Genomic DNA, 25,166 nt, shown 5'->3' with positions numbered 1-25,166 from the left:
GATCTGAGTTATGGGATACATGCTAGGTAATTTGGCTTTAAATGGCTACAGTATGACCTTAAACAGCATAATTCTTCTTGAGACTTGGGTGTCCTAAACATGTTTAACAAATTGAGTTATTCATATAAAAAGTCACAGCAGTAAATAAGGGTGAAATAAAAATTAGAAAATATATAAGTTTGGATTGTAATATTATAGCAATGAATGAAAGTATCTGGGTATCAATGGACTGAATGGTACTCAAATTAGGTAAAAACCATATAACTTATGCAGGGTTGCAGATGCCAGATGGTAAAATCAGTAATAATTTTTTTCCGCATAAGTCCAACACACTAGGAAAAGCCAAGTTTGATTTAAATATTGAAAAAATGAGTTATAATTAAATATTTGTATTATTATCTGATGGGAATATATTACATAGTTTATCATTATAATAGTGGAATTTTCCCTTTATGGAATATTGTTCACTTTAGTAGAACCTTTCTAAACATAATCTTGTTAGTTTATTAACATGTTAAATACTATTATCAGAAGACTTAAAATTTGAGTATTATATTATATAATACTTATATAAGACAACATAAAGGAAAAAGACAACACTGCTCATGCGCATAATAAACCTGATGTAATAAACCTTAAAATTATATCAGGTCTTATAAAGCAATTATAAATTAGAAGACCTGATATAATTTAAAATATAGGAAATAGACATCTGCTGTCCTATCCTATAATATACAAATATAAGAATATATTTGTCAGTAACTTACAGCATTATGTAGCTTTCAAGTCTTTTCATATATCCTTTATCATAACAATATTCCATATGTAAGTAAGGGAAAGAGGGAAATGATAATTAAAAGAAAATTAGGATGATAATGAGCAGTCAAGAGCCCAGTATCGGAGAGAAAATGATGATATAGAGGAAGAGAGAAAAGGGTTACAAGAGAAAAACAAGAAGAGGAGAGGAAGGAAAGAATGCATGCAAAATGGGAGAGAAAACATGGGGATCAAGAGGTGGATGGAAAGATAAGTTGTATTATGAACCCTTTTCAAAAATGGCTCTTTTAACAAATAGCAGTTAACTTTAAAAATTACTAATAAAACATATTCTGTAATTCTTTAATTTCAAATGCTAATTGAGGGATGATGGCTTTAATTTTTTGATGCTAATCATATATTTTCAAATGTGTTGACATTGTTCACTTCATTTTGGAAAACATATTTAGATATTTAGCAGAATTCATGTGGTCTTGATAGAGGCAGGAGACAGACAAAAATCTATGAAGATGGGACGGGTTTCCAGTGAAACACTACTTTCAAGCAGAAGACAGTTTAAAGCCTAGCTATAAGTCCTGGGTAAATCCTCAGACCAGATTGAGAACCTCCCTTCTTGTTTGATGTGCTTTCCTCTGATTGATCCCCACCCTTCACCTATTTTACATATACGTACCCTTTCCTAATTGGTTTTTTACACTGTCATGCCCACCTTTGAGAAGTGCCTTTGTTTTAGCCTTTTTGCATACTTACAAACCAATCAACATGAACTCCCCATTCTGAGTCCATAAAAGCCCCAGACTCAACCACACTGAGTAAGAGACCACCTGACATCAGGTAGAGGGATGACCCATACATTCCTTCTGCTCTAAGAGCTTTCTCATTGCTCAATAAGATTCTTCTCTGCTCTCCCCACCCTTCAGTTGTCTGCGTAACCTCATTCTTCTTGGAAGTGTAACAAGAACCCATGAAATGTGGGTACAAAGAAAGTTGTAACACTGTGGTCCTCTGCCCTCCGCTGGTGGAGGACAGCTGCCCCATACATCAGGAAGCAGTGGCAGGGCTGAGCCAGCCCCAGAGCCGTGGGCCAGAGTGGAGCAAGGGACTGACAGAGTTGTTAACCTGCCACCATCCATTAGGCTGCAGATGGCGGGACTTAAAGAACTAATTAGCATGCTGTAACACATGCTTCGGGGTCAGGGGCACCCCTGCCTGGGTGCCACCACGTTTCCGCATTTGAGGTGCCAGAGTCCACCATGAGAGTCACTTATGACATGCCTGGTCTAACCGCAAGCCCCACATAGAGCCCGCTTCTGTGCCAGCACTTGGAATGGCAGACCGGAGCCTGCACTCACTTGCTCACACACCCCCTCCCACCAGAGGCTGGGTGCACAGTCACAGTGGCTGTGGGAACCATGCTGGAGTGCAGGCCGGGTGCTGACCAGCAGGCACAGTAGATGGGGTGTCTCCTGCGGTGAACCCGGACCCAAGCAAGGCCTGGGCAGGGGCGTCACTGGCCGGAGGTCTCTGGCTGGCAAAGTGACCAAGAAAAGTCCTGCACTAGTCTTTCCAAAACATTAGCTGTGGAAGCAACCATGTGCCCACTCACAATACCTAGGTTTTAAGTAAGAGTTTGGCAAGCAAAATGACTCACCAAATAACAGGCTGAATTCATTTACCTGTTACAGGAAGGTCATTAAAATAGCCCACTTGACTGCTAGGGAATACACTTGAATGGATTTTAGTTTAGTGAATCTGTTACTGAGTTGCTCTTTATGACAGTAATGATACAATATAACCAAGTATTTAGTAAAGACATTGAGACAATGTCATAATTTTAAAAGTGGGCGATTGTGTTTCTGTTTCTGTAAGACTGTGTTTTTAACACAAAAACACAGCTTTGTTGAAATGACATGATTAAAAAATTTTTTGGGAGACTATATATACTTCTCTGATCATATCATTTTGATAGAAGCAAAATAATATAGAAGGACTCACCCCTGTTTACTGTATGTTAAACCAGAGGTCAAAAATAGTCTTTCAGTATTTTAATTATCTTAACAATAAATGGCAACAGCACATATGTTACTTCTACTTAATTGAACTTTTACATGGAAGACTTGACCCTCAGGCTAGGCTCTCCCTGCTAGCTGTGAGAACCTAGGTAGGTCTCCTAAACTTTCTGAGACCTAATCATTAAATTTGAAAAAGTGGAACATTAATAACTCCTCATTTTATCCCCTGGGGGTTATTGTGATCAATGAGATAATATGATGAAAAGTACTTTGAAAATAGGAAACAGTAGACATTTCTACAATAGTGCATGTCAACTAGAATAATTTTGCCTAAATGCAGCTTTCTCTTTATCTCAGACATTAAAGAGCATAATTGAAGCTTACAGTGAGTTGACAAGGAAACTGAAATAGAACTCTGGAAGGAATCTAAACATGACTGAGCCATAAAGTCAGGCAATAACACCACGTAGTGAAACTGGTCAGGAGACGGATTGTAGCTGATGGCCTTAGGTCACTTTTCTGTAGGGCTGCCAGATACAATAAAAGATGTCCAATTAAATGTCAATTTCAAATAAGCAATGAATAACTTGTTAGTGTAAGTATGCTTCATGCAATATTTGTGATACACTTTTGCTAAGAAGGTATTTATTTTTTTATTGAAATTAAAAGTTAACTGATTGTCTTGTATTTCTTTTTGCTAAATTCATCAACCTTGTCTTTCAGGCTTTCAGTTTCTATATTTGTAATATGGGAAAGTCAGCTTCCCCATTACTTCACAGTATTGTAAAGATCAAGCAAAGCCTATTCATCCAGATATATAGAATTTTATAATTTTCATTTTTAACTTCTGTAAGCTACCTATTTTTATTTTTGTAAGTGAATACTTGCCACAGAGCTATTGAAAATAAAATGTTTTGCAGGAACTAGAACCTTCTGATTCACAATAGAAGCTAAAAAATATCCTTGTTGATTATTAATATGCTACTTAAAGCAGAGTCGCATACCAAGAGGCAGGTGAGCAATTTAGTTTTATATATATACACACCTATATATATGTATATAGGTGTGTGTATATATATAGGTGTATATATGTATATATATACACATATACATATATACGCATATATATACGTATATATATACACATATATACGTATATATATACACATATATATTTTTTAACCCCATCAGTATTATGTGCCCATAATAATTAAAAATAAAAAAATTAAAAATTTAATTGAAAGATAATATGTATAAGTTTTGACACACACACACATATTGTAGAATGGTTAAATCTAGCTAATTAACAAAGCCTCACCTAACATAGTTATTATTATGGTCTATATATCATCATTAACTAAAGTCACCGTTTATATAATAGATTTCTTGAATTTATTCCTCCTCTCTAACTGTAATTATGCGTCCTTTGACCAACATCTCCCCATCTCTTCCTCCCTTGTAACCACCCCAATCTTTGGTAACCACCATTATAGACTCTGTGTTCTATGACGTCAACTTTTTTTTTTTTTTTTTTTGAGACAGAGTCTCACTTTGTTACCTAGGCTGGAGTGCAGTGGCATAATCTCGGCTCACTGCAACCTCTGCTCCCTGGGTTCAAGCGATTCTCCTGCCTCAGCCTCCCAAGTAGCAAGGATTACAGATGCATGCCACTATGCCTGGCTAATTTTTGTATTATTAGTAGAGATGGGTTTTCTCCATGTTGGCAAGGCTGGTCTCGAACTCCTGACCTCAGGTGATCCACCTGCCTCAGCCTCCCAAAGTGCTGGGATTACAGGTGTGAGCTACCACACCCAGCTAAGATCGACTTTTTTAGATTCCACAGTAATTATATTCTTGAATCAGATAACCAGAATATAAACCCCACCTCCACCAGCATACTTTGTATGATGATGACCTTTGGAAAGTCCTCATTGACCTCAGCGGTGAAACAAGGAGGATAACAATGCTTAGATGGTAGAATTGTTAAGAGAATAAGAAGCATTAAATCTGTTTGGAGCATATTGCCCAGATGTAGGGGAAAGTTAGAGTACTCTCATGATTTTCATTTATCAGATTATTTAAAATACATAGAAACACTGACTTCCAGTGAGATCTCTAGAGCTAGCGTAATATAAAGGTACCTATGCAGTGCTGACTCAAAACAGTAGTTCCGTAATTAATGGAGATTTAAACTCTTAATGTCTGTCCTTGGACTGAACATGAACCTGCTTTATAATTTCATTGATGTATATGGAAATAAGCTATCATTGGTGTCTGTCATTTTTCTTCTCACTTCTTCTTTTTTCTTTTTTTCCTCTTTCTCCACCCTCTTTCTTCTTCCTCTTTCTCCTCTCCTTCTTGGAAGGCAGGTAGACTATGAGAAGTTCTAGGTTCGTATAAAAGCTGTCATCACCGTCACTTTGTACTTTAAGTCATATTATATTTCTGTACCTGTTTCTTCATCAGTAACTTGGGATGATTGAACAAAATGATTTCTAAAGCAAGCACTAGTTTTATCTGCTTATAGCCTGCTGTAGCATTTGCTACATCCACAGTCTTTGTTTTGCAAGATAAGTAGAGTGACTAGCCCTAGTCATACAGCTAGCTCATGACATAGATATGATTAGGAACTCATGTTTAATGATGTCTTCCTTGAATATGTGCTCATTGGAAAATCAGTTTATCTTGCAAGTTCTTTCCTTTAGAAGCTCTTAACTTATTTATATAAATTAAAGCTATTAAAAACTGCTTTCAATAGCTATCAACTTTGTGAATTCTTATGCATCATAAAAACCATAGGTACAAACTGGTCATTTCACCTGTTAATATCTCCTGAAATTGTACCAATTGTTGCAGTAATTGGGATTGTTATTAGGAATCAGTGGTTCATTGAAATGCCAATGTAGCCAGCACTTACTCTTTTTTTTAGACAATTAGTTGTATTTATTAAAAAAGGGAGAAAACTAAAAATCTACTTCATCTCCGTATGACGTTTACTTAATGTCTTATTATTTGTTCTTTCTCTGCCCTACCTCGTTTGTTAATTTCAAAACTATGAGATTACAATAAAGGAACCTAATGTGTATTAAGTTAATGTAAAATAGACCTCTGAGAGACATCTTCTTGTTGCTATTTCTGCTAGGATTTTGCTGGAATAAAATGCAAAAGAATCTCTTACAAAGTATATGGAGTGACTTTTTTTTTCCATACAGGTAGCCAATAGCTCTTAAATTGTGTACCACTTTTTGAACAATAATTTAGGAATATTTTAAGCATCAAATAGCAGATGACAAGGTAGTCCAAAGAATACTTTTTAAAGTTTAGTCATAAACGAAGCATTCGATCTATTTTTAGCCAACTACAAGAAAATGGGATAGCAGTGGAGCCTCAACATTTATAGTATTTATAGAAGTACTGCTTTTGGTTTTCTCTAAAAATGCCTGATTTTTTTTTTTTACTTTAACATTTGTTTATGGACACATAGTTCAACTATAAATGTATATAGTTGTTGATCATTATATAAACTTTAAATTGAAGTGTTTATTACATTTTATGCTAATAATTATTAAAGTCCAGTGTATTAGTTAGGACTCTTACTAGCTACCAGTTGAAGCAAATCCAAAATAATAGTGATTTTTAACACTATGGAAGTTTGGTTTTTACTCATGTCAGTCAGAGTTAACGTAGACTGGGGCAGGTAGGGAAACTACACAAATAAGGGGTCTGCACCCAGATCTCATTACTCTGTCATTCTCTGAGCATGGGCTCTGCCTTAGAGTCTATTGTTGTTACTTGTGCTCTTTATTAGGAGCAAAGAATGGTATTCTTCTGTGCCCCCTTTTTAAGGGAACTTCCCGGAAATCACATAAAGCATTTTCTTTCATTTGTTTCTGGCCAGAATTTAGTGGTCTCTTGGTCATAGTTACCTTCAAAATGGCCATATATCCAGCTAAATGGCAGGGGGCTGTGCTAAGTAAGAAAAGGAAAACAGATATTGGGGAACAAAAAGCATCTCTGCTATGGTTACTATATGGACATTTGTGTTTTAAAATAACAAGTTGTTTCTGCCTTTTAGAAAATTTAAATTTAATTAGGTAGTCAACTTATACATCTAAATTAAATACATCTTAAATTTAGATTGCAATACAAATTATTAAATGACTAAATGCCAAGTCACTTAAATAGAATAGCAATAGATTTGCTGTAGAAATTTTGAAAAAGAAGAGGTAATTATGGATTAGAGTCATATAAGAGGTTTATGAACTTTGGATTGAAAACCAAGTCAATGAAGAAGAGAAGGCAAAATGTTTCTGGAGGGAAGAATGGCATAAAATAAAAATATAAGGAGATGAATAACCACTGTTGGAGACTAGTGAGGTCAGTTAATCCAATAGTTTGTTATAGAAAAAGTAATATTGAATCAAAAGGTTTATTAATGGTAGAATATGTGGCCTTGAATGTCAGAATGGTTTGGGATTTAATGTGTAGGCAAAGTACCACAAACATTTTGGGCACTGTAATGCAATGATTAAAGCACTTAATATTATGATTAGAAGGAGAAAGACTTGGGGAAGCTTGACCAGAAGATATGCTATTTTAATGGTCAGATGTGGAATTTTAAAGATCTGAACAAGGGATCAAATAGGAATTAATTCTTAAATAGAAATGATGATATCAGACTTTATTTTTTAAAAACATGAATTTAATGACTGATGTAGAGTGTCAGTTGAGTATCATTTTTTAAGTTGAATGGATGAGAATATTAAAGCTGTTTACCAAAATTAAAAATCAAAAGTTTTTATTTTGGGAGTAAAGTGATGAGTTTAACTTAGAACAGTAAAGTTTGAGGTGTTGACAAGAGGGTACAGATAGCTCTGTTTACGCTCAAGCACTGGTTTCATATTACGTGGTTTTCTTTGCTGTATACTATCCATCAATCGTGTTGTGTGGGGATGCATTTTACACATACACAAAAGGATGACATACTGTTTTAAACTTCTGATTTCATCCCGATTATGAAGGCAATTCTGTAGCATTTTTGTTGCATTTTGTATAACCTTATCTCTTACCTGAATCTGTCTTATTTTTCACAGATAACGGTTGTAATAATTGTTCACCTTATGGTCAACCAAGGGTTCATACCTAAACTGACTAAATGATTGATTTTATTGCTCACAGGTTAGAGTAGGTAAATAGGATGGTAATATGAAAATGAGAGCCATTTGTAATTTGAATGGGGATAACACTATATGCAAAATATGTAAATAAGTATTGCTAAAAAAATTTAGTTGTTTTCAACTTCTAAGATATATCTCTCAATCTGTTTCTTTTTTCTTTCTGTGTTACCAAATTTCTGTACTGATGCCATTCATTTTTAGATGCATAGAACATCTTTGCTGTGTAATTCATTTATGTTCAGTATACTTGATTATGAAAAATTAAAAAGATTTTTTTGTCAAAAACTCAGATGTTTCAAGCACTTTCTCAGATATGCTAAATATAAACTTTTAAAGAAATCTATCACTATCATCATCATCTAAGATTTTCACTTACAGAACTAGGAAACTTGTTCCTGTAGAATCATAGTTTGTTTTATGTTTTTAGCAATGTCATTATTGTCATCTAATTGAATTTATTTGCTTACAAAAATAAGAAACATGTTTCTCTGTCAGACTTCATGTTTTTGTCTGTGTAGCACATATCTAACATCATTTCCCAGTAAATCCTCCCCAACACTTGCCTCATAGAACTTACTGTGCTCACGCTTATTTCCAAGTCACTTAATGACTGCATTATGGGACATCTAAAGGATTAAATGTTTGTGTACCATTTACTTTATTGAGTATTTCATTTAACTACCCGACTTTTCCCTGTTGACTGCTACTCCTGCTGACAGACAAGATACCCCTTTAAATAAAAATGCTTTAAGTGTGTTATCTGGCATCTTCAGTATTACCAGTAATCCACTTTGTAATAAGGGTTTTTTTTTTTAATTATGGTGATTTATCCTCAGCTGTAATACCATGTATCTGTGTATGGGTTTCTGCCCATTGTTTATAAGAAGTTCGAGAAAACTTCTGGAAATAGAGAAAACCAAACACCACATGTTCTCACTCATAAGTGGGAGTTGAACAATGAGGACACATGGACACAGGGAGGGGAACATCACACACTGGAGTCTGTCAGGGGATGGAGGACTAGGGGAGGGATAGCATGAGGAAAAATACCTAATGTAGATGACGGGTTGATGGGTGTAGCAGACCAACGTGGCACATGTGTACCTATGTAACAAACCTGCACATTGTGCACAAGTACCCCAGAACTTAAAGTATAATTAAAAAAAAATTCTGGAAATATTACAGTGGAAATATCAAAGTCACTCTGCAACCGATATAGTGATATGATCTGAATATCCTAAATACCGAGACTCACTGCCCAGAAACAAAATTAAAATTCAAAATTATTTGATTAGATCAGTGTAATTAAGTCTGGACGAAGGAGGAAAGACTGATAAGAACAAGGCAGAACTTCTGTTTCTGAAGAAACTGAGATATCCTGAGGATTCTAATACCAGTAAGAGAAGATTTTTCTCTAGAGGAGTTCACAGGTGGATGAAAAGGAAAACTTGTAAACACATTAAAATATAATGCAAACAAAGTGCTAGTAAAATTATTTCAAAATGATGTGGAGGGCCAGGCACAGTGGCTCATGCCTGTAATCCCAGCAGTTTGGGAGGCCAAGGAGGGAGGATCATCTGAGGTCAGAAGTTCAAGACCAGCCTGGTCAACATAGTGAAACCTCATCTCTACTAAAAATACAAAAATTAGCCAGGCGTGATGGCGGGCACCTGTAATCCCAGCTCCTCAGGAGGCTGAGGCAGGAGAATTGCTTTCAACCTGGGAAGAAAAGGTTGCAGTGAGCCTAGATCGTACCACTGCACTCAAGCCTAGGCAACAGACTGAGACTCCATCTCAAAAAATAAAAAAGTAATAAAAGTGAAGTGGGGTAGAGTTAGATTATCAGCTGTCTGGTGAATTATACAAGCTGGCATTGTCTAGTTAATGGCATCTGGCTCTCTTACCATGACATTCAGACCATCCGAAGATTCTAACTCAATCTACGTTTCCAGTTTTATCTCTTAATGTACAGTTCAAACTTCATTGTTTACCCCTGTATTATATTTTCTCCACTTTTAATTTTTTTGTTTTATTTTCTATTCTACAAATCTGCCTTTTTGTTTTCGTGTCTCTATGTGCCTAGTTCCTAGAGCCCATCTCTGGTTGTGTGCATCTTATCATTCATTCAAAATAAAATGCAGGCCGAGAGTGAGGGCTGGCGCCTGTAATCAAAGCATTTTGGGAGGCCGAGGCAGGCGGATCACCTGAGGTCAGGAGTTCGAGACCAGCCTGGTCAACATGATGAAACCCCGTATCTAATAAAAATACAAAAATTAGCCGGGTGTGGTTGTGGGCACCTGTAATCCCAGCTACTCGGTAGGCTGAGGCAGGAGAATCACTTGAACCCAGGAGGCAGAGGTTCAAATGAGCCAAGGTTGCACCATTGCACTCACGCCTGGGCAACAACAGTGAAACTCCATCTCAAAAAAATTAAAATAAAATAAATAAAATACCAACATATGAAGACTTGCCCCCAAAGCAATCTTTCTTTATTTTGTTCTCGCAGATAATTTTGTTTTTATGTATATTACAATAGATAGTGAATTTTACCTTCTTCCAGAATTTATTTTGCATATGCCATTTTAAAAACCATTTCAATCTATGCAGTGAGAAATAGTTAATTACATATTTGTATGCCTCGTATCACCTAACACAGTTCTGTGCATATAGTGTATAATAGGTATTTTTTTTAAGCTGGATAAACAAGTCAAGATCATAAGTACTAGAACTGAAAGAGAGTTTTAGAGTAGAATTTTAGAGGATCCGTTTCTAAATAAAAATGAAACAAGGAGAACAAGCAGTTGGAGAATGTTAAGGAACATAGAGTTACTGTTTTCTAGGTCCCTGTCTGCACATCTTGCCCATCCTGTCCTCTCATCTATGTCAGTATTCTCCATGAGGTTTCTGAGGGTAATATCATGAAGTCAGTTTTTAGATTCCTAGAAAGTTTTATTGACTGTGTAACACCAGCCTGCATCAGGGAGGTGGAATGGGATGGGAAAATAGTATCATGTTCAAGCCCCAGTCACAGGAACATGTTAAGTGGTTAACATCTAAGCATATCTTATAAAAATCTATTTTTAAATATCTATAATCTATAAGTAGTTCCAGTGACTCAGTGGTGCTGTTTCAGGTATCTGTAAATGGAGTGCTTATTTTGTGCCAACTATGGTTCTAAGTGTTTATGTGTAAAATTCATTAAGTCTTAGCTGTAATCCTAATAAGTGGCATTATTAGTCCCATTTTACTGAAAAAAAAAAGTTAATTTATCCAAATTCATGCACCCAGTGAAAAATCCAGGTAGGCTGGTTCCCAAATTCATGATTTTAATTTCTACACTAGGCTAGGTCCAACCAGGGAAGACAATTTCAAAATGACAACAGAATGGACTCTTCATATTAATATTTACTTACCTGGAATGCTTGCTTTCCTGTCTTGTCTTCTGCTTGTGAATCTCCTTGATGGTTCTAAGCCATAAAGCTTTAGACATTCAGCATTTGAAAATTTCATCTGGGAATGATTGTTATTTTTCAAAAGTAACTGATTACTTGGGACCGTGTATTTGGGACTCACTAGAAGTCTTATATAGCAATAAGCAGTTTCCTGGGGACAAAATAATACTCTCCTAAAAATACATGGGAATGAGAGCAATACAGTGAAGCAGATTTTTAATAAGTTTTTTACTTTTATTTTTAATTTTTATGGGCACATAGCAGGTATATAATTTTGATACAAGCATATAATGTCTAACAATCACATAAGGGTGAGTGGGGTATTCATCACCTCAAGTGTTCATCATCTCTTTGTATTATGAGCATTCCAATTGTACTCCATCAGTTATTCAAGACACCACATGAAGGTTTTGCCTCCTTTGCATTCTCAAAGCTTTAATGCTTGACCCATGTTGGCATGATTGAGAAAAGTCCTGACCTGTATCAAGGTACTGATTCAATTACTTAATAATATATAACAAAGGAAACATTTAAAAAATACTCGGAGGAAAAATTCCTACCGAATAGGTAAATCAGTGCTTAGGGTAACCCTGGTCCATGATGTTGTCCAGCAACTGAGGTTTCAGCTATCTGCCATTCCTTAGGTTGTTGTCCTCATCTGTCTGATTAAAATGGGCTCGATACCACCGTAAAACTTTTGAGGCCAAAAGAAGACAGGAAAATTAGTAGAAGGCAACAAGAGTGGTTGAAGAGTCATGCATATATCACTTTTGCTCACATCCTATCTACTAGAATTTGATCACATGGCTACATCATGACAAGAGAAATTGAAAAGTATAGTTTCTGGCAGGGCAGTCCTGAGGACTCTTACTAGAAGGAAGAAGGAGGAAATGCATATTGAAGCCCTGTTACAGTCCATTCTTCTGGCATTTCAAGTATCTGTGCATACCATTTTTTTTTTCCACGTGTAGAACATATTCAGCTCCTCCCCATAGATGATTCAAAGTCTCAACAAATGAATAAAATCCAGGATCTCTGGGTCACATGCAGTTCTCTCCATCAGGTAGGATGTTTCCTCATTTGACTACCTATAATACAGCATTATGCCAGTTATTTTCTCTACCCTATTCCCATTGCTGCCCAAATATATAATATTCATTGGTCATGTCTGCTGGGTAACTACGATAAAAACTCCCATCTGTAAAATGAGAGTGAGAAATACAGAACAATCACTGACCCATTCACCCTATCTCAGTCTATCAGGCAAGAAATACAAAGATATCCTACTTTTGCATAAAGCTACGTTTCTTGGTTAGCTCATCTCACTGTTTCTGGTAGTAGTCTCTAGGATTAACTGTCTTGTCTAAAACACTTTCTGACACATCTGAAGGGGTGTGCTTGAGGCTAAACAGCTTTTATCGCTTGCTGTTACTGGTGCAGGTTTAGAGCCCAAAAGTTGCTTTAGGGTTCAACTACAACATTGCCGCAGATCAGGTTTGTGGTTTCGTTAGTAACACAACATCAACAACAATGCCCAGATGACTTCTAGTTGTTGTTCTTTTCACCAGTAAATTTCTTGTGCAAGCCACCTCAGTCCTAGAATTTAGTCTAGAAATAATTCTTAATACTGGTATGTTTTATTTATTTGTTAGATTCTAAATTTAGCCTATCCTCATCTCCGTCATCTCCGTGGTGGATTACTTGAAGACATTGCTGAGTACAGAAAATTTGATGTTCTAATAGGTACTGGATATTACTCATTTTTAAATTGTCCATCTGTACCTGTGACCAAGGTTGCTAGCTGTCCACCAAAGTTCTCTCTTCCCATTCCATTGGGAAATTTTCTTCTAAATAAGACTCCCTAGCCAGGGACTACATTTCTCCCACCTTTTTGTCTCTGTAGGACCATATGACAAGTTCATACCAATAGAAAATGAGTGAAAGTAATATGTGTCACTTCCAGCCTGAGATTTTTAGGACTTGAGACTGCTTTCTCCACACTTCCTCCCTCCATCTAGCAGCTGCAAGCCCAATGTCCTGGATGCCCTTGGAATCCAAGTGCTGAAGGAGGCAAAAGATCTCCCAGCTTTAAGACTGCATAACTGCCTGGAGCAGAATCTATCCATGCACTACCGCTCTCCACACCCTGCGCAACTTAGCCTGTTATTTGAATTAGAAGTACTTTACTATACTAAGATACAAAAGATTTCAGATTTTTCATTAAGGCTTTTGTGCCACCATGGCTAACATAGAATCTTGTTCCTGTATGTCAAGTATTTCCCAGGTTAAAAGTTTTATTCGGGAGCAGATAACTCAAAATCTGAAAAGGCCAGCTATTTGCTTTCCTAGATTTCTTGGCACCTTGGTGTGGGTATAATCCACATTCTTCTAATGACAGTCATCTACCCTGAACTTGGTTATTGGAGCCATGGTGCAAATTAGGGACTGTGGAGGATCCATTCTGGGATGATAGTAATTGAGCAACACTGAAATTTATGGAAATTTTGTGAGCTATGCAGTACACATTTAGTGAAATAATTTGGGCTTGAAAATAGTCCCAATTGATTATCTTGGCTTGCAGTTCAGAGCCATGACTAATACTCTATAGGAGATGATTGAGACAAACTGAAAATAATGGTCCACCAATTAGATCTAGGCAAAGGACCAGGAGTGACTTTTAAAGGCGTTGTTGAGTATATGAAATTTACTTTTTAAAATTATCATGAGACTAAGACTGTGAAGTTTTTAGGATTAGAAAAAATACATTTGAACTTTTTAATTGGGAAATGCAATTAGCTGTCATTTGATGTTTCTACCGAGAGAATCAGTCCTCAATGCATCATTATTTGCTTTATTCTTTCCTAGCAGCTGAAATAAAAAAAAAGGGGTACTTCGCTATTATTTTTAGACCATATTAACCAGAAAATGGCACTAAAATCTGCGTACTTTCTCAAGAATATTTTCCTATTACGTATATCAGTATTCTGAGTTAATGCCTGCTTAAATCAACAATTTGATAACACCCGTAACACATCCTATGTATCAGGTGAAGTAAATGGTAGACCAGTTGATTTAGTAAAGGACACACTAACAGTTCATTTTTGATCAGGGGAAAACATTCCTGTAAATCATTGTTATCACCTTTAATGATGACATTCAAAAAAGAGACGTCTACATTGTGAACTGTCATTTTCAGTTCTCTCTTCTGCCCATCCCCAAATCTTCCTGGAACACTAAAAAGTCATCTAAACTGAGCAACATTTCACTTTTTACAGGAATTTTGGAAGTTCTCTTTCCCTCTCTAAACATGCAGCTTTCACTGTGCCCGGTTATGAAACTGATTATTTCAGGGAATTAACTTGTATGGTTATTAGCCTTTTTACTCTTTGATCTTTCATAATTCTGAGCCTATGTAAGGAATGAACTATTTAAATGACATGATGGGATTTTACAACAAGGGAATTAGTAATATCACAGAAGAAATTATGTTGTTCAATTTTACCATAACATTAATATCTTAATTTGGTTTAATCAAGGGATACTACCTAAGAGTAAATATCTCAGAAAACCTCTAAGAGAAGATTATTAATATTTTGAAATATAAACCACCTAAGGTTATAAACAATATTAAAATGTAATAGTCTGGCTCATACTGTAAATTATAGCCTTTTAACTTTTTTCTTTCCTTAAAGAAAGATATACATTTTATTGAACATAGTAATATATATCACAGTTAATTTCAATTAGCAATGGTAGTGACAACAGAAATCCTAGATGAATGTGATCGGTAAACAATTCAAAAATCTAATTGAAACATAACTTTCAAGTTCCAATTTCTTTAAGTTGTTTGTCAGATTCGTTGCAGACCACTTTTAACTCAGGATTGCTGCTGTCATATTGGCAGTGGTAACTAATCACTTCTCTCATCTACCTTTGTGTCAGTCTGGGTTCAATCGTTTGTGTCAGTCTGGGTTCAATCAGAAGAGAGAAAAAATACAGCATTTTGAACAAGGAAAGTTTATTTTTCAATAAAAAATTATCTACAATAGGGATTGGAGTAATGAGGGATTGGCTAGAAGTACAGAGAACTCTAAAGGATTTATGAATATCAGATATAATATTATATAATGTGTAATAACAACTGCCCCTAGGGTTGAGTTAGAGTGCCCAAGGCAGAGTTCCTAATCCCCCAGTTCCCCTGGGCTGAGGTTCACATCTTGTAGAGGCCATGGTCATGGCCCACCAAGGTGGAGAAGTCACTGTGATGCCACACTGATAGGATTTGCTGGAAATTTACCCTCTGAGGTTCCAGGTCTTTCCTTGTAAGCTCTCCTCTACAAAAATATCTGGGGCAGGGGGCAGGGCTGGAGGGGTACAGGTGACAGAATTAGAGCCTGAGCCTGGTGAAGCTGGCCATGTTGCTGGAGTGGGCAATCTGGGGAAACTGCAACACTGTAGGAGCTGAGCTCTGGCGAATATACAGACAGTGCAGGAGACAGACACCAGACAGCAGCACATGCTGCAAGAGCCTGTGAGCAAACAAACCAGAACAAGGAAGAAAAATACTTTTTCTCATTCAGTGTCTGTCTTGCATCATTTGCAGGCAAACCTTGAAATTGTGCCATCTGATAAAGGAAAAGTATTGAAAGGGCCCAGATCCATTTTCATAGGGCAAGGTAGAAGGGTGCATTTGGAGTTGAGTGGCAGGAAATGTATTATCAGCATAGCATGGTACTGAAAGTAGGATACAATCTCTATAAAATTTTAGATATTACTAAGACCCTATCTTGGAGAGTCAGATATCATAGAGGGATAATGAAAGTGATGTGTGTATCAGCATGCTTATTACTTAATTCTAGTGCTACCACACACATACACACAAAAAGGATTATTTTACGTCGCAGACTCTCACTTTCTGCAAGTGCAAATTGAACAAATTGCAGTAAACTCACCATTTCAGTTACATTGATTGTGTCAATAATGGTTGGAAGAGTGCTATATTTAAGCTTACTATTCTTTGTAAATATGATTAGTCATTTAGAACAAATAAATCATTTTTAATATAGCTACTAATAAGAAAAAAATTTCACAGTCAAGGAAGAGTTTCATTGTATATAGTTTTTGACATATCCTAATTGGCCAAATTATCTTAGTTGGCTAATAAACCTGACTCTCAGTAAAGTTCTTCATAATTTCCACAGTTTCTCAGAAAAGCGAAATTGATTGGGGAACATAAGTCATATGAACTAGGCATTTGCCCAGGAGTCATATGTTTAAACATGTTCAAGTACGGGGACTACTTCAGCATGAAATTATCATCCAGTTCATCAGCATTTATTTTTTTCATTAGGTCTAAGGTGTGCATGCATGTAAAGCTTTGTAAAGCATTTTAATTAAAGTAAGTGTCAATTTAATTAGAATAGATTTAAATTAATTGCATTTAAAAATCAATACAACTAGATGAAGTTATTTCTGATTATTGCAAAATGATAAAGGCTGTGAAAGTCATACAAGATTGTTGAATGTGCGCTTGAATTACTTCACATCATTACAATAAATTTAAAGAAAACAGCTTTCTATGGAGTTGTTTTAATTGTAGCTGACCTTTTAGTTATTTTAACATGACTGAGTAAAATTATGCTATTACATAAAAACCCAAGAAAAACAGCTGTCTTATATAGACCAAGAGAATATGGCATTGAACGAAAATATAAGGAGGAAATAATTGAAAGCACAATTTTCATTAGTGGCACATAAATTTTCTGTTAGGAAAAAAATTATAACCTCTGGACACCTACTAAAACATATTAAGTTAGCACCCGGAAAAACTGTATGTGTAAATTTATTTCTGAAATAACACGTAAAAAGAGAATTGACTATCATTGATTTCCTTTTTGTACTGCCGTGTTGTTTTCCATGTTAAAGCAATATAAGAGCTTAAAAATGATATCTCTCATTTGAACATTGAAGTACGTAAGTGAAATTATGTATCTATTGCTTTTTGTGATTTTTAAAGTCTCATTATTTTTAGAGCATATCTAATATTTTGATTTAATATCTCTCTCTTTTTTTTTTTTTTTTAGCTTCACCATGGGTTGATAATAGTAGAACTCCAAATAAGATTGACCTTTATGATGTACGCAGAAGACCATGGTAAGAATTTTTAGCTAGCCATGAAAAGATAAAATAGGCAAGAAGATATATATTTGCTAAAAAGTCAGAATTTTTTATTATTAGGATGAGTATTAACTACTTATTGAAAGTGATCTGATTTTTAAAAATAAGTAAATATAGGTAAAGGTAAATGAAAATGATGAGTTCAAGTGGGTAATGCTAATTAATATAGGTGAACCCATTTATCACATTCATTTCAAATGGACTACTTTAAGTTTTATATTTAATCTCAGTACTACACCTCTTAGCTGGTATGGATTTCTATGGCAGGGATCCAGTTTGCTTGGAGTAGAGCTCCAACAGAGAGATGAGATAGAGTAGGAGATAATTTGCCTCTGGCAGTGAACTAATGAGAATTGGCCCCAAGGTAAAAGCTGCCCCTAGTTATATTCATATAGCTTAGGTTTTATTTTTTTTCCAAAATGAAGACTTATTTGTTCCTCACTACTGAAACAACTTGTTCTCCTAACATAAAACTGGAAAAATACCAATAATTTGTAATTGGACTTACTGGAAAACAACTATTTTTGGGTTTTTTAAAACTATTAATTGTATTTATTTGCTTTTTAAAAATGTATTTAATGTGTGAATTTTAAGAAATGAGTTCACATATACAGTATAAGTGCTTTGTATCCCACACTTTTCATATCAATAACTTTTGAGTACATATTCATGAGAAAAGACACATACCATCATTTGAATGAAGACTATATGGAAACTTATTTATGAAATCCCCTATTATTGGACGTTTAGGTTATTTCTAACTTTTTTCTAGGGTTCAGACAAATTGCAAGAGCATAATGTTTGATTCCAAAGACTTGTATTTAGAGGCTTTTAGATGTCCTTTTAAATATCCCAGTAGCAATTTATGTCTACACCAACCATGTTTAATAGTGACAATTATTACTAATTTACATATTCTTCCTGTGGAGCCATGGGGCTGTTGAGTGGAGCTAAAAACTAATATATCGTCTTGTTTTAATTCAGGAATTGGTTGTTTTGGAGGAGACTTAGAAGCTGGGTGCCAATCACTAGAGGCAGACATGTCCTGTCTTCTCTTATCTTCCCATTGAGTGGCATACCTGGACCAGCATTAAGATACTAGGCATCAGCCAGGTTTGCTGTCCATGAAAATTCACCTGCCACTCTGCCACTTTACCTTCTTATCAAGCAAGGGTGCAGGTTACAAACTCCAACTGCTTCCTCAACACAGAACTAATTGTGCTGTATGTTGTCTGAAAACTAATTGGAAAGTTAACTGGCAGCCTCCTGAGAAGTTACATTTACAGTGATGGCTTCAGAAATAAGTAAAAAAATTGATGTCAGGTGCAGCCCTTCCTGTCGGAGAAGTCAGGCCCCATTCCAGTTGGTGGCCAGGCAACGTGAGTGAGCTTTTGGGTCAGTCATACACAATCAAGATGATCTCTCTCCACAACCACTGAACCATCTGCATAAATCTCTTCTAGAGTCTCTTTAAAATGCAGAGATTCTGATTCCACGGGGTTGAATTTGGAAATTAATATTCTGAACTGATTCCCCAGGTGATTCTTAAACACTGTAAAGTTTGAGAGCCATTGAAATTCTTGGTAATAACATCACATATTGCCTAATTTTAATCTCTTTATTGGCCAGTTATATTTCTTTTTTGTTGATATTGCTTTTTGATGTTCCTAAGCAACTTATCTATTTTTTGTACTTATTTTTTACATTTAAAAACATGACAGTCTATTTTTCATTAAAGTGACTTTTAAACCTGTGGTCAACAATTGGAGTTTAGATAATTTAGTTTTTCCAGGAAAAATGTTCTTCTCAAAGTTAAAATATGTTTCTTCATCTTCTGTTATAAATATCAAAAAATGTTAAATATTATGCTTCTGACATCTCTATTGTTATATTGGATATTGCTTTTATCAAACTGACATTGAAGAATATGAATAGAAAACCATTGTCTACTTAGATAGAAGTGGGTCTTTGCTTGGGGAAAAAAACCTTGTCTCAGAGTCAGTAAGTATCAATTCAACAAATATCAGTGTTTGATATTTTGGAAGAGAAAAGCATTTATTACAATATTTGTTTCAGGTACATCCAAGGAGCTGCATCTCCTAAAGACATGCTTATTCTGGTGGATGTGTGAGTTGTTAAATACTACATATTTATATATTGAGAATATGGGAGGATTTGTGGATAACAGTAGTATGGTGGGACTAAGAAAGGTTTGATAGGTTAAAAAAGAAACAAAGAAAAATTATGATGAGTTTTATATTCAGGCAATGAAGCCATATCAAGACAATAACAAAACAAATTATTTAATTAAACATGAAGAGAATCTATATGGGTATTCATATATTAATATTACATATCATATAATGTTAAATATGAAATATATTAAATAAGTTAATGTTGGAACTTGTTCGGGCATGGTAGCTTCGCACCTGTAGTTCCAGCTACTTGGGAGGCTAAGGTGGGAGGATTGCTTGAGCCCAGGAGATCAAGGTTACAGTGAACCATGTTCCTGCCACTGTATTCCAGCCTGGGTGAAGAGACAATGTCTCAGAAAAGAAAAAAAAGAAAAAAGTCTGGGACTTTTAAAAGTGAAATGGTGATATACAAAAAATAATTCCTTGAGTTTTTATGTTGGTCTCTTTGTTATAGTGCTTCAATTCAAGATATATGTGTATGTTTGCAAGTGTACACGTTTTCTAATAAGGTTGAAGATGTAGAAATTGAAAAGATTATATCCTGCTATGGAGATTTACTTTTTTAAAGAGCAATAATCAAGGAATTAAAATAAACATGAAGTGTAAAATGTTTAGGTTACTCATGTTTTTCCTCAAGAGAAGAAATGCTCATGTTTTTCCCTGAGGAAAAAAAAAAAAATCTTTGTCTCATTGGAAGAAACAAAATCTAGTAATTTGGGGACAGCTAAATCCCACAGGCAAGTATTAACATTTGAATTTTCCCCATTTTAAGCTCAAGTAAACCAATTTATTTTAGTTGTCCAAACTCTTATAACCCAGTCTGAGAAAGAGAAGATAAATGAATTCAACAAATGTAATTTAAATGTTAATTCTTATTTTATTTCTTAAGATGCATTTAAGCCTCATGTTACTTTAATTAAATTATGGATCTTATATGCTAATCCTTCATCTTCTTCTTAAGTATAAGTCAATATATTAATGCAATATATTATAATCCTGTTGGATGTATAATAATATCCAGAAATAATGTCATTTCAAAATCTATAGAAGCCAAATTTATATCCCAAACTTGAAAATGTATATGAAGTTTAAATACTATTTTCAAAAATTCTTTCAACAGAAATGTATTGAGGTCTTCCTACACACAGTGTAGTAACATAGAAACAAAGATGATTAAGACATAGTTACTGGGACCAGACGTGGTTACTCACGCCTGTGATCCCATCACTTGGGAGGCTAAGGCAGGTGGATGGCTTAAGCCCAGGAGTTTGAGACCAGCCTGAGCAACAAAGCAATATCTCATTTCTACAACAAATACAAAAGAAAAACCAGCTGGGCATGGTGGCACACACCTGTAATTCCAGCTACATTTTGGAGGCTGAGGTGGGAGGATGCCTGAGGCCAGGAGATGGGGGCTACAGTGAGTTGTGTTCATACCCTGCACTCCAGCCTGGGCAACAGAGCAAGAGCTTGTCTCAAAAAAAAAAAAAAAAAAAAAGGAGATGGAGATAAACCTAATGTAAATGACAAGTTACTGGGTGCAGCACACCAACATGGCACATGTATACGTATGTAACAAACCTGCATGTTGTGCACATGTACCCTAAAACTTAAAGTATATTAAAAAAAAAAAAGACATAGTACCTGATCTCAAAGATAATTCAAATGTATTAGGTAAACTAGACCTTAACAAATAACAAAAATAATTGTAGAAATTAATAGATATAAAGTATGACATAGCACTAAAGGAATACATAAGAGATAGCAACTTGATTTAATGTATCAGGAAAGCATTAAGGAGATAAAATTGGGATTGAATCCTCATGGCTCATATTTTCAAAGGCAAGCATGGGAGGGGAGAGGAAAGACAGTGGAATTTCAGGTGGAAGAATTGCCAGAAGTGAAGCTGCACAGGTAAGTCTGGGGACATTTATGGAGGAGGTAGAGGATTGAAAATGCCTTTGCAAAATTTTGACAGTGAGACAAATCTGACATGGTTGCCTCTATCTTGTTTCTAGCTTCACAGGCTGATTGGCTGCTCATTCCTGGGTGTGGGCCAAGATAACTTTGGGAGAAATTTAGTTTATAGTTTAAATGATAATAGCCCTTCCCTAAAACGAAACTGCCCTTATAAAACTAATGAAAGGCTACCAAATTAGAGGATAAGAGAAACTTGAATTCTACTAAGATGTAGACGTAGTTAAATAATTACTAGCCATTATTCTGGAGGTCACAAGATTTGCAACTTCCCCTATTATTCCTGCAAATAACATCACTATTCTAGAACCTCAGATGGGGCTTTTGAGATATCTTTTCAGGCTTTTGCATTTCTAGCAGATGGTCCCACGGGGACCTGTGCCTCAACCAATCCTGTGCCCCTCACCCAAAAGTGGGCTCAGCACAAGAGGGCCATTTTCCACACCCCTGTGATTTCATCTTCAACCAATTAGCAGCACTCATATCCTAGCCCCCTGCCCATCAAACTGTCTTTGAAAAATCCCTAATCTCCCTCCGAGCCTTTGATGAGATTGATTTGAGTAATAACACCATCTCCTGTCTGGCATGACTGGCTCGGCATCAATTAAACTCTTTCTTTACTGCAATGCCATGGTCTTTGTTAGTGCAGCAGGCAGGAAGAACCTGTTGGGTGGTTACAGGGAGGAGAGAGAGAAAATGCCAAAATGAAAGGATTGGAATACAGGGCTATTGAGATTTCTGGCTATTTAGTCGGTATCTATGAGCTGTTAAAAATATTAGGTCAGGATGTGTTTCTAGAACTTTCACCTGTTAGCATGTGAAGGAGACTAATTGCTGGGTTGACTGGCTATTACTGTAGCTCAGCATCTTCGTATAATGAAGACTGAGCCAGAGAGGAGTGAGGATGGAGAGGGGACCATAGCCTTGGAACACTTAAGTGGAATGAATAAGGGATTTTGCCTGAATGCACAGGAAGGTTGAGAGGGAAGAACAAATTGGATGGATGAGACATAGACTCTTTGGTACCAAGAACATAAATAGGAATGAAAAATATGTTTGGAAGTAATGTGTCATTTTGGACATTCAGTCGTAGTGGTTCAGCAGGCAGCTCGAAGGGTAAAACCAGGAAAGTGTTGGGAGCTAGAGATGTAGAAGTGGGGGTTAGTCGCCTAGAGTTGAGCCAGCCCTGCACATAGGTGAAGTCACCAAGTATTGTAGAATATGTAGAGGAAAGAAAAATGAAGAATAAATTCTAGTGGATATTTACTTTAGGATGCAGAACAAGGCATTTTCTTGCAAATCTGTTATCATAATTGTTATGTGGATTTATAATTATTGTTTTTTTTTTTGCATTTTTAAAAAAACTTTTATTTTAGGTTCAGGGGTACATGTGCACATTTGTTATATAGGTAAACCACATGTCACAGACATTTGGTGTACAGATTATTTTGTCACCCAGGTAATAAGCATAGTACCCGATAGATATTTTTTTCTGATCCTCTCCCAGCTGAGGCACTTTCAAGGATGTTTCACCATTTTCTCTGAAAACTTCTGCTTCATGCACACACTTCACGAAACCCCACAGCTGATTGGAGGCATTCCTTCCTGTGGCCCATGTGGTTTTGCTTAACAATCTATAAACAAAGCCACTTAACAATGGGCTCCCTGGAGCAATGACTATGTCTATTAATCTCTCTACTCCTCTCTTCCTTCTTGGCTAACAGAACCGAATGAGTGACTATACCATCAGTATCCATATTTTTTTTAAATTGTCACTTAACATGTAATTTTGATAATTTCAGTTAGAAATGTACACATACTGATACTGGGAGGAAAAAAAGGCAGGATTTCTTATAATTTCCACTTCTATCAAAAAATGTAACTTTTTAAACTGATTTTCAAGGGCAAAATTATTATTTAAATAATATATAAAAGATCTAGGGTCAGTGCATACATTATCTTTCCTTATGATGTTCTTGATTAAATACATGATGAGTAACATGTATGGACCCATTTGTCTATTTCTAGGAGTGGAAGTGTTAGTGGATTGACACTTAAACTGATCCGAACATCTGTCTCCGAAATGTTAGAAACCCTCTCAGATGATGATTTCGTGAATGTAGCTTCAGTAAGTATAAGACGACTGCATTTTCCTGAATTAAATTTGCAATTTCTATCTTCTCCTGACTTTAGGTACTTTATACTTTTATCTTATAGAGGCTGAGACATTTTTGATATATTGCAAGACTATCTTACTGACCTGTCCTATTTTAGTGACTGATCTTCTTATAATTCTTTTTTTAAGGTTTTATTTATATAATATATATATATATATATTATACTTTAAGTTTTAGGGTACATGTGCACAACGTGCAGGTTTGTTACATATGTATACATGTGCCATGTTGGTGTGCTGTACCCATTAACTTGTCATTTAGCATTAGGTATATCTCCTAATGCTATCCCTCCCCCCTCCCCCCACCCCACAACAGGCCCTGGTGTGTGATGTTCCCCTTCCTGTGTCCATGTGATCTCATTGTTCAATTCCCATCTATGAGTGGGAACATGTGGTGTTTGGTTTTTTGTCCTTGCGATAGTTTGCTGAGAATGATGGTTTCCAGCTTCATCCATGTCCCTACAAAGGACATGAACTCATCATTTTTTATGGCTGCATAGTATTCCATGGTGTATATGTGCCACATTTTCTTAATCCAGTCTATCATTGTTGGACATCTGGGTTGGTTCCAAGTCTTTGCTATTGTGAATAGTGCCGCATGGATCTTCTTATAATTCTATGCCAGGATCCTTTTTGAGTTTCTAAGAATTTATCCCTGGTTAAAGTAATTGAAGTAATGACTATAAATAAAAAGCATTCCACATATTCTCCTTCACTCAGAAGAGCTTAAATAAGTAATATGAGCCCCTTTACTCACGGACACCGTTGAAACTCCTAGAAAATAGCAACTTGGCAGTATGATTATATGGCAGTTTTCTATTCATTATCATCCTCATTTCATCTTGGACACATATCTATAATGTATTACGTTTTTATAGTATGTTTTTCTTGTTAACATAAAAACCAATAGATATTTGAATGTGCTCTTATTAAAGTCTCCTCAGAACCATCATAGACCCTCTTACTCATAGCTAGAAAGTACTGAACTATGAAGCAAATGAAATAAGACAAACAAATGTTACCATGTCTCATTTTAATTCATAGAATTTAGGCAAAATGTTTCACGGCCATTTTCTGGAAGATATATTTACACTTGAGGTAAATATATTCATAGAGATGTGAAGAGGAGGAATTTGTGGTGAGGTTATTTTGTATTGAAAAATGGATCTGTCTCTGAAATGACTTGGGAGGAAGAAGTTAAAGTAGCTGGTCTGAAATTGATT

General features: G+C 35.7%; 1 protein-coding gene across 19 annotated transcripts in view; it reads left to right on the top strand.

Annotated features, from left to right (window-relative positions):
* The window catches only part of CACNA2D1 (calcium voltage-gated channel auxiliary subunit alpha2delta 1), a 496,237-nt gene that overhangs the window by 358,175 nt on the left and 112,896 nt on the right, over window positions 1-25,166 (top strand). For 17 of the 19 annotated variants that reach the window (XR_010158889.1, XR_010158887.1, XR_010158886.1 and 14 more), the window contains exons 8-10: window positions 17,502-17,571; window positions 19,672-19,722; window positions 23,796-23,895. Coding sequence is in view for 14 of the 19 variants with exons in the window: in XM_009453456.5 (XP_009451731.1) it covers window positions 17,502-17,571; window positions 19,672-19,722; window positions 23,796-23,895 (221 nt within the window). In the remaining 5 variants the exon portion in view is untranslated. The remainder of the gene's footprint in view (window positions 1-17,501; window positions 17,572-19,671; window positions 19,723-23,795; window positions 23,896-25,166) is intronic. The other 2 variants (XM_063815431.1, XM_016957653.4) reach the window with 1 other exon arrangement.

This window comes from Pan troglodytes, chromosome 6 (assembly GCF_028858775.2).
Source record: "Pan troglodytes isolate AG18354 chromosome 6, NHGRI_mPanTro3-v2.0_pri, whole genome shotgun sequence".
NCBI lineage: Eukaryota > Metazoa > Chordata > Mammalia > Primates > Hominidae > Pan > Pan troglodytes.
This window is presented reverse-complemented; position numbering and strand designations above follow the sequence as displayed.